The sequence below is a fragment of the Silurus meridionalis genome, chromosome 9 (genome assembly GCF_014805685.1).
Source record: "Silurus meridionalis isolate SWU-2019-XX chromosome 9, ASM1480568v1, whole genome shotgun sequence".
Taxonomy (NCBI): Eukaryota; Metazoa; Chordata; class Actinopteri; order Siluriformes; family Siluridae; genus Silurus; species Silurus meridionalis.
Genome location: NC_060892.1, coordinates 25,885,060 through 25,896,219, shown reverse-complemented (window position 1 = coordinate 25,896,219; position 11,160 = coordinate 25,885,060). Strand labels below are relative to the sequence as shown.

Here is an 11,160-nt window from a genome sequence, read left to right as displayed (position 1 = left end):
CAACAATATAGTCCAAAACATAAAGTCATGGCCAGTAGGAGGCGCATTGGATACACATTTAATTATTTATTTATTTATTAAATAAATAATAAGCATCAATAAGCGTTTTACACACTGATATTATACTGAAACATGCATTTATAGATTATATAGAAATAATAATATTTTACCAAAGGCATTTAAATATTTATAAATTACATCATACATCATTTCTAGCAGAACGACATTAACCTCATAAAATGACCCTGGGTTTTCCCTGCACTTTTGTCATTTTTTTCTGTGCATTAAAATTTTTTTAGTCTGTTTAGATTTTTGCAGTGTTTTTCTCCAGTGTGTTTGGTTCTAAATTAAATATTTCTGTATAATTTATAAATGTATATATTTGTAAAATTCCAGTGTGCGAAAAGCTGATTGTGATTTTTGCCAGAAATAAACGTCTATAAATTGCGCCTCCTACTGGCTACCAACTTTTTGTTTTGGACTATAAAGTTGTAATTTGACTGTTGTTCCAGTAGGGGGCGGTGTTCTGCTGCTGGACAGCTTGTGTTATAAAATCCATGAAATGGCTAAAAGTTAAAGAAAAAGTTGTGAGTTTGGTGTGTAAATGGTTGCTGATGGTTTGTGGTGTTTTGTAGGAGATGTTTGTGGTGAGTGTGTAAGTGTACGGTGTGTAAAGCGTGTTGATGTAGAGTGTAAAATGGGTGTATTGAGGATGAGAAGATGAGAGAAAGAGAGAATAAAAGGAGAGCTGGATGATGTTGTGTAGTATAAAGTGAGAGTAAAAGACTGAGTCCCGCTGTATCGCCCAGGCTACACTGCAGTGTCTATTCACAGGCGCGATCCCACTACTGATCGGCACGGGGGCTTTGACCTGCTCCGTTCCCGACCTGGGCCGGTTCACCTCCTTAGACGACCTGGTGGTCCTGAGCCCCTCAGGAGCACCATATCGATACCGAGCTTAGTGCGGACACCCGATCGACATAGTCCACTGCAGTCCAGAACCCCTGAACTCAAGCGATCCGCCAGCCTCAGCCTCCCAGTAGCTTGGATTACAGGCACGCGCCACCGTGCCCGGCGAGAGAAGTACACACATCAGCCGCTTTTCAATACTGCTCTGAGATACTGCCCTCTAACGGACACTACAGACACTACACCGGTATTAATTTCCCTCTCTCTTCTCTGGGGTTTATCACATTCAAAAGATCTAAAATCGAACATTTTTCCTTTATAAATAAATATATATTGACATTTGTCTTCAGTGTGCGGCTCACCGGGTCTGGATTCTTGGCCTCAAAAAAGTGGCACGTAGCTTTTATATTACTAAAGTTCACAGGTTCTAAAATAAAAAATGAAATGCTAAAACCATTTCATTTTTTTTGCCTAGCAAACAATATTTTATTACAGCAGACATTTGTGGCTTGTCACATAATGCTTACTTTTACTAATAGAAGTCTGAGTCCTGCTGTATTGTTCAGGCTGCACAGCAGTGATCAGGATGAAGATTCCAAAATCAAACGTGTTGAACAGCTACTTCTAAAACCTTAGTAATTTCATAGGGCACTGTTTGGCCATCAGAGTTTACTACTAAAGTTAGCATGTTATCATTTCACTAATTACAAGCTGGTTTTCAGTAGTCCAGGTGAGATCTTATAACTCCTAAACTAAAAGACCCTGATTAACCAATGTGATTGTTAGTGAAATGTGTAGCCAAAAATAAAAAAAACAGGACCCCTGTAGACGTTATATGCTATATATATTTATTTATAAAGGAAAAATGTTCGATTTTAGATCTTTTGAATGTGATAAACCCCAGAGAAGAGAGAGGGAAATTAATACCGGTGTAGTGTCTGTAGTGTCCGTTAGAGGGCAGTATCTCAGAGCAGTATTGAAAAGCGGCTGATGTGTGTTCTTTTATCGCCGGGCGCGGTGGCGCGTGCCTGTAATCCAAGCTACTGGGAGGCTGAGGCTGGCGGATCGCTTGAGTTCAGGGGTTCTGGACTGCAGTGGACTATGTCGATCGGGTGTCCGCACTAAGCTCGGTATCGATATGGTGCTCCTGAGGGAGCTCGGGACCACCAGGTCGTCTAAGGAGGGGTGAACCGGCCCAGGTCGGGAACGGAGCAGGTCAAAGCCCCCGTGCCGATCAGTAGTGGGATCGCGCCTGTGAATAGACACTGCAGTGTAGCCTGGGCGATACAGCGGGACTCAGTCTTTTACTCTCACTTTATACTACACAACATCATCCAGCTCTCCTTTTATTCTCTTTCTCTCATCTTCTCATCCTCAATACACTCATATAACACTCTAAATCAACACCTCAACACAGAAAAAAATGCAGGAAAAACCCAGGGTCATTTAATGAGGTTAATGTCGGTGATTCTGCTAGAAATGATGTATGATGTAATTCATAAATATTTAGATTCCTTTGGTAAAATATCAAATATTTCTATATAATCTATAAATACATGTTTCAGTATAATAGCGGTGTGTAAAACGCTGCTTATTATTTATTTAAAAAATAAATAAATATACAAACAAACAAATAAATAAATGTGTATCATTCGCGCCTCCTACTGGCCATGACTATCTTTTGGACTATAAAGTTGTAATTTGACTGTTGTTCCAGTAGGAGGCGGTGTTCTGCTGCTGGACCGCTCGTGTTATAAAATCCATGAAATGGGTAAAAGTTAAAGAAAAAGGTGTGAGTTTGGTGTGTAAATGGTTGCTGATGGTTTGTGGTGTTTTGTACGTGATGTTTGTGGTGAGTGTGTAAGTGTACGGTGTGTAAAGCGTGTTGATGTAGAGTGTAAAATGAGTGTATTAAGGATGAGAAGATGAGAGAAAGAGAATAAAAGGAGAGCTGAATGATGTTGCGTAGTATAAAGTGGGAGTAAAAGACTGAGTCCCGCTGTATCGCCCAGGCTACACTGCAGTGTCTATTCACAGGCGCGATCCCACTACTGATCGGCACGGGGGCTTTGACCTGCTCCGTTCCCGACCTGGGCCGGTTCACCCCTCCTTAGACGACCTGGTGGTCCCGAGCTCCCTCAGGAGCACCATATCGATACCGAGCTTAGTGCGGACACCCGATCGACATAGTCCACTGCAGTCCAGAACCCCTGAACTCAAGCGATCCGCCAGCCTCAGCCTCCCAGTAGCTTGGATTACAGGCACGCGCCACCGCGCCCGGCGAGAGAAGTGCACACTTTAACCGCTTTTCAATACTGCTCTGAGATACTGCCCTCCAGCGGACACTATAGACACTACACCGGTATTAATTTCCCTCTCTCTTCTCTGGGGTTTATCACATTCAAAAGATCTAAAATCGAGCCTTTTTCCTTTATAAATAAATATATATAGCATATAACGTCTACAGGGGTCCTGTTTTTAATTTTTGTCTACACATTTCACTAACAATCACATTGGTTAATCAGGGTCTTTTAGTTTAGGAGTTATAAGATCTCACCTGGACTACTGAAAACCAGCTCGTAATTAGTGAAATGATAACATGCTAACTTTAGTAGTAAACTCTGATAGCCAAACAGTGCCCTATGAAATTACAAACATTTTTTAGAAGTAGCTGTTCAACACATTAGATTTTGGAATCTTCAACACCATCCAGATCACTGCTGTGCAGCCTGAACAATACAGCAGGACTCAGACTTTTATTAGTAAAAAGTCCGGTGTAATATTATAATGTGTAATAATATAATGGTTATAGCATTCAATTTTTATATTTAAACTTGAGAACATGTTTGCTTGTGGCTTTTTCAGGGCAAATGATCCAGACCCGGAGAGCCACACGCTCCCAGACCGGCTGATGTAGGCCTTGTTCTTGCCGGGCGCGGTGGCGCGTGCCTGTAATCCAAGCTACTGGGAGGCTGAGGCTGGCGAATCGCTTGAGTTCAGGGGTTCTGGACTGCAGTGGACTATGTCGATCGGGTGTCCGCACTAAGCTCGGTATCGATATGGTGCTCCTGAGGGAGCTCGGGACCACCAGGTCGTCTAAGGAGGGGTGAACCGGCCCAGGTCGGGAACGGAGCAGGTCAAAGCCCCCGTGCCGATCAGTAGTGGGATCGCGCCTGTGAATAGACACTGCAGTGTAGCCTGGGCGATACAGTGGGACTCAGTCTTTTACTCTCACTTTATACCACAAATTATTTTACGCATTACTGAGTTTGTTATTTACAAGTATTTAACTGTTAATTTGAATTGTGTTTAGATTCAGTACTTTGCTGTTTGACCTTTAGCTGTACACTGCCTCCTGCCGGAAAAGATTGAATTTGCAACATTTGTATACGGCGATATAAAGTCATGGCCACTAGAGGGCAGTATTGACTCACCTGTTTGAGTTGAAAAATACAAAAGAACATTTTCATAATTACATTATTTTATTAATTTACATGTATTTTTGTTGTTAATAATCTATAGTTAGACTCATACATTATTCGTGCATATTACAATTATACTTCCAGAATTTGTACTGTTTGTTTGCGTTTGTGTGCAGTTTATCAGAGCTTTAGGCAAGTTATTGTTTAAAGCCGAAATAAATAATATTTTATCTTTCTATCTGACTATTTTCATTGCAAAACAAAAAAAAAGAAATTACAAAATAACATATGCATGAAGCAAAAAACACACAAACACAATCCATGCTCTCAGGATATATATATTTATATAGAATATTTAATTATTATTATGATTTATTATGATTGTCTGAGAGATGTTAAAGAGTGGATGTCTGCCAACTTCCTTCAGTTAAATGAGTTTAAGACTGAGGTCTAAATCTTTGGCTCCACTGCTTCTACAGAGGTTGTGGCCGGTAAATTGGGACCTCTATCTGATAATCTTCATTCACATGCCAGAAACTTAGGCATTACTTTTGACTCTGTTTTGACTTTGGATAAACAGATCAATGCTGTGGTTAGAAGTTGTTTTTATCAGCTAAAGAATATTGCAAAGATGAAGTCACTCTTAACATAAAGAGGCATGGAGACTGTAATACACGCTTTTATTTCATCCAGATTAGATTATTGTAATGTATTGTACTTGGGTGTTTCAGAGTCTCTAATGTCTTGTCTTCAACTTGTCCAAAATGCTGCTGCTCGATAGTTAACAGGAACAACGAAGAGGGAACATATTTCACCAGTGTTGATCTCTCTTTACTGGCTTCCAGTTAAATTCCGTATTCATTTTAAAACTGTTGTTTGTTTATAAGGGTCTCCACGGACCGTCTCCATCCTATATCTCCGATCTCCTCCTGTTCCAGTGTAATGCCTCTAGGGAACTTCGTTCAACTAGTAGTCTTCAGTTGACTGTTCCAAGGACACGCTTGAAATCGAAAGGAGATCGTGCCTTTTCAGTGGCTGCTCCACAGTTATGGAACAAGTTGCCACCCTGTATAACAACTGCACCAACATACGCTGATTTTAAATCTATTCTGAAAACGTATTTATTTACTGTTGCTTATGATCATAAGTAAACACACTGGAATAACTGTAGGCCAAACAATATATTAACTGGACAAGGACTATAACCTGATTGGTCTTTAAGAAACTGCTGAGATGTTGTGCAGATGTGTACATTCCTGTTGAAGGAAGTTGTTTTTGGTTAAACCGGTGTCGCTTATTTATTTATTTTTATCTTTGTTTGAAAATCGTCCATATTTTATGTCTAAAGCTGCATTAATGAAACTGATCTTTTGCACTGGAGCCGATGACGTCAGTAGCACGTCTGTCTGTTGTGAAATAAAAAGGTGAGATTTTCAGCGCAAATCCACACACAGAGGCCCAGTCGGATTTCTGGACCAGAACTATCTTGTGTATAATAGTTTTTGAAAGCCAAGAGCAACTAAATTAACTGCTGGAACCAGGACAGGAAAACTTTGAAACCCAACCAAACTACCCTTTAAGGGATAAAATCCCATGCTCTTCCTTCACACTGCATTTTTCCAGCCGCTGTGTCAATTGAGCTCAGCATATTTTTATTGCTTTCTGAATTTTATAATTATAGGTGTGGAGAGGATGTTGTGCAAATGTACAAGAACGTGCAAAAAAAACATATTGTCTAAAAGAAGCTTTACAGAATTTAACAGTTAAGGTGAACGATGTGTGTTTATCTCTGATGAGCAGCCATAGTGACGGTGGTGAAGGAAAAACTCCTTAGATGTTATGTAGAAGAAATCTTGAGAGGAACCAGACTTAAAAGCAGAACCTCATTCTCATTTGGGTGACATCAAGAGTGTGATTATAGTCTTTGAACACTACAGAACACTGGAGAGTGAGAACTAACATGAGCACTGAAGTGTGTGATTATGACTGATGTTCTTTCTACAGTCTTTTACAGTCATTTGATGTTGTGGAACCAGGAGCTACTAAGCAACTCATAAAATAGCTCAACATCTGAGATCATCACAGATCCAACACCAGCTTCTCCATGCCAGAGCCTTTAAACACTCCAGAAGGTCCAGTGTCCAAACTCCACACATGAAGTGGGATCCAATTGACACCAGTACCTCTCTAGATGGTTCGGGATGTTTGCAGGCATCTACTTCTTCAAAGGTCCATAATCTTCATGAGGTGGGACGTGACTGGAGCTGGAGCAAACTCAGGATGCCTCAGGATGGTGAGAGAAAGAGAAGCAGTGGAGAGAAATTAGCGTAGCTGCTGTTGATGATAATGTGCATGTGATCAGATGTTCTGAAGCACAAGGTTATGATGTGATGTGTGTTATGTGTAAGAACTCGCTAAAAAGATAGGTCTTTAATCTGCACTTAAACTGGGTGAGTGTGTCTGAGCCCCGAACACTGTCAGGAAGACTATTCCAGAGTTTATGAGCTAAATGTGAGAATGTTCTACCACCTTTAGTGGACTTTGCTATTCTAGGAACTACTAGAAGGCCGGAGTTTTGAGATCTCAGGGAGCGTGGCGGATTGTAGCGTGTTAGAAGACTGGAGATACATGGAGATAAACCATTTAGTGTTTTATAATTAAGTAGCAGTAGTTTGTAGTCGATTAGAAACTTAACAGGAAGCCAGTTTAGGGATGAGAAGACTGGGGTTATATGGTAATATTTTCTCGACCTTGTGAGAACTCTGGCTGCTGCATTCTGGACAAACTGTATCTTGTTTATTAATGATGCAGGACATCCACCTAGTAATGCATTACAATAGTCTATTCTGGAGGTCATGAACGGATGGACGAGCGTCTCTGCATCAGATATAGACAACATGTTTCTTAACTTAGCAATATTTCTAAGGTGAAAGAAGCCTGTTTTTATAATATGGTTGATATGATATTTAAAATGACAAGTTGCTCTAAAATAACTCCCAGATCTTTTACTGTTGAGCTAGTAGTTACAGAACATCCATCTAAATGCAGGTTGAAATGCTGGAGCTTCTGTGTACTGGTTTTTGGGCCGATTAGCAAAATCTCCATCTTATCAGAATTTAATAATAGAAAGTTATGAGTTATCCAATTTTTTTATTTTTTGACACACTCAGTTATCTGAGCCAATTGAGTGTATCGTCTGGTTTCGATGAGATATATAATTAGGTATCATCAGCACAACAGTGGAAGCTGATCCCATGCCTTCTAATAATATTTCACAAGGAAAGCATGAGGGGTCCTAAAACTGAACCTTGTGGCACCCCAAATTTACTTTTAATTAACCTGGATAGCTCTCCATTTAAGTCTACAAAATGGTAACAATCAGACAGGTAAGATTTAAACCAGCTTAATTCCTGTTTCTGAATGCTGATGTAATTTTGTAAGTGATCTAGGAGAAGATCATGATTTATACTGTCGAATGCAGCACTAAGATCTAAGAAAGTGACGTATATCAAGATGTATTTTTTTAGATTGGCTTTTTCTGATTAATTAAAAAAAATTAAACAGTTGTGTTGTTGTCTTGATTTATGATTATTACTTGATTAAACGTTGTCCTTGAGTGTTTCGAAATCGCTTTAAATCAAATGTATTATTATTATTATTATTATTATTATTATGTTTATTATTATTATTTTATTATTATTATTATTATTATTGCGTGAAACAGCACGCGCATGCGCACGGGTTCGTTTGGTGAACTGGGAAAGAGAGAGGAGGGAACGCGCTCGTCTGCGGGATGACGTCACAGCGCACGCCGAGAGCGCGCACGTACACTCGGGCTGCTATTTCGGTCGGTGTGACGAGTGAGAGAGGCGAAAGACGACGGGAGGCGTTAAGCGGGTTTTATGGTGCTGGTCGTGAGCCGTCAGCTGTCTCTCTCGCTCTCAGTCGTTCGCCAAGGAATTCGGTTCTGCTCTAAAAGCCTGCCTCTGTTATCTCCGGGAGAGAGTAGAGTCCTTGTTCGGTGTTGTGCGCTTTCCAGCCTAACTCGAGTCAGCATGCCTGAGAGGAGGCCCTTCGTGCGGCTGCCTACGGACGTTTACCCCGTCAACTATGCGCTGTGTCTGAGGCCCGACCTGATTGACTTCACCTTCGAAGGCAAGCTCGAGGCAGTGGTGGAGGTAGGACTTGCTTTTTAACGCACAGAGGAACCTTAAGTCCAGCAGCGTTGACGGCTGGTGAAGGTCCACACACACACACACACACACACACACACACACAGTTCACCCCCCACCCCCCCTGCTAACGCAAGCTAGCCTGAGTGCTGTAAAAAAGAGCCAGTCATTCAGCAGCTTCACTTACTGCTAATCAGTGCAGATACACGAGTGCATGAAGGTTAACTTTAGCTATCTCCCGACCTTCTGCAGTGTATCTCGTTGAGCCATCGAGCACCTGAAGCGTGTCTCTGGGTCTGTGTTAGCTCATTAGCTTCAATAACATCAGGGCTTCTCAGTGGAAGGTTCACACAAGTCCAGGAGATACTGAAACAGGTCCCATGTTTACACACACCTGGGATTCCCTCCTCCCCCTCCTTTATTATGGATTATGTGCTTGGATTTAGACCTTTTTACATGGTCTGAAGTTTCTTCTAAAGAACCATCAGGTTGTTCTGAGTGTTTAGTGTCAACACACTTTATAAATACTCTCTACAATCAAAGAATCTGGAGATGTTCCTAATCTCCAGCTTTCTTCTCAAAGCACTTTCGTTTCCTTCACAAGCTGTATGAACTTTACAAATGGTCCAGAAATGTAAAAAAAGTTTCCACCTTTTTATTTAAACATTTTTTTAGATAGAGTTAAAGTCACTGATGATCACACATCTTGAAAAAAAGACTATTTGGAAATGAAGATCTGTGGACACGCTGTCACATGGAAATTTTGAAGAAACCAAAGCTGTGAACTTCATCAGATGTAAATGGTTTTGTCAAGACAGCGTATTTAAAGATACAAAAATCCACGCATGAATGCATCACGGTGGATTTTCTTTCACACCGCTTCTCTATATTGTCAGGATCAGTTTCTTAAACCCGGAAGAATTAGAAAGCAGCGATATGTAAAACAGAAGTGAGTGAGTGACGTGATCACACGTGGCTCATATAACAAACCCTGGTTCCGTCCGTCTCACACTCCTGTCGTTTTCTTTGCGCTTTTCTATTTTGACTCTGTATTGACAGCTTGTGCGATGTGCCTGATGTTTAGTCGACAAGTGTTGCATTAATCTGTGAAGTTATGGGTTTCAAGCTTTTTATTATTTCGCCAGAAATGGTTTGTCGCATTTCAGCCCCCCCAAAATCCCCCCCAGGCCATCACAATAGCCCGTGTCGAACTGATTTGTGTTTCGACCCCATTGTGAAAATGTTCCCCTTCGTGTGGCCTCTGTGCTGTTTGATTAACTCCATTTCCATTATACCGCAAACTGTGACCGTTCAGACGTTCTCCTCCTTCTTCTTTTTCTCCTTCTTCTCTTTCTCAGTGTCACATTTCTCGTCTAGGAACGAAAATCTTACTTGGCTTGTCCTGCCTCATCCTGTGTTGTTTGAGGCCAAAAAAACCTAAAAAATTAGGAGGCAAAAAAATAGAATCAGGTTCTGTCGACTTGGGTGTATTTATATTGATTGTTTCTCTCCCTAAGTGCAAAAGTCTTTCATGCCTGAGTGATGAATATCTCAAATTTCATGCCGGTGTTTTTTTGCATTAACGAGGCCTGTGAACGAGCTGGAAAAAGGGGATTATGGCCTTGCAAATTAACTGACTTTAAATATTACAGTTTTCTAACCCGCTCCAGCTCGGTGCAGCCCGGTTCTGCCCAGTGGGTGATGATATACACAATCACTTATCAAATAAATATAGATTGTTTTATTTCTGTAATAGACTGCATTCCTTTTAAGCCGTAATGCTTTGCTGGTTGCATTGGATCAGTTTGAATATTGTTGTAATGGCCATCTGTACCAGAATACAAGTCTTAAATTATTCAAGAAATACATTAATGAACGAAAGCGTTTTCCAGAATCCCTTGCGTACATAAATATATATACGGCGCTAAACAAGAAACTACAATTGTGCAGAAATAAAGAATTCCCGCTTCCACCTGAATGATCGATATTAGTCTCTGTAGATGAAGTGAACATGTCCTGCTCTGAATGCTTGGAGACTGTAATGGTGGTGAAAAGCTGACACATGGCAGCCGATCTGAGACCCTGAGCTAAAAATGCCAGTTCGGATGAATGGCTGTATAGTTTGCAGTTTGTTGAAAGCCGTAGCCATTTTTTCATTAATCATGCGTCTTAAATGAGGCCGAGTGTAAATTGTTATTGCAATAGAATGATGATTGATTTGCAGTAGACGTAAAAGAAGAGAAAATGTAAATGTCTTGTGGGAGGGGGTGAAATATACGACAAAATCGCCACAATACGGAGAATGCAGAAGCGTTTGAATGTATTACTACGTGCTCAGTCACAGGTTTCGGTGAGCTTCTGTATGTGTAAGAGGGTGGAAAGCATTTCTAGGTGCTTTTAAAGCTGAGCGGATCGTTTTTTATTTATTTATAAATGTTCTTTTTAAAAAGGAGCCGGGACTAATTGTTTTTCCCCCATGAACAGCCTTCAGGTGTGTATAGATAGAACAGATGTCCGCAATATGCCACGTGATTTTGGCAGAACGAGTGCATTTCCTTCATTCTGCCCAAACACAGTGCGAACTCAACGGAGCAACCCTGGCCTGTGGGGAAAGAGTTTTTGTAGACATGTGTTAAACTGTGTGTGTGTGTGTTTTG

General features: G+C 40.8%; 1 protein-coding gene across 1 annotated transcript in view; it reads left to right on the top strand.

Moving 5' to 3' along the window:
- Positions 1-8,139: 8,139 nt before the first annotated feature.
- npepps (aminopeptidase puromycin sensitive) overlaps positions 8,140-11,160 on the top strand; it is a 13,407-nt gene continuing 10,386 nt past the window's right edge. Inside the window, exon 1 of the mRNA XM_046856983.1 lies at positions 8,140-8,509. Coding sequence (XP_046712939.1) covers positions 8,234-8,509 — 276 coding nt within the window. The 5' untranslated portion in view covers positions 8,140-8,233. The remainder of the gene's footprint in view (positions 8,510-11,160) is intronic.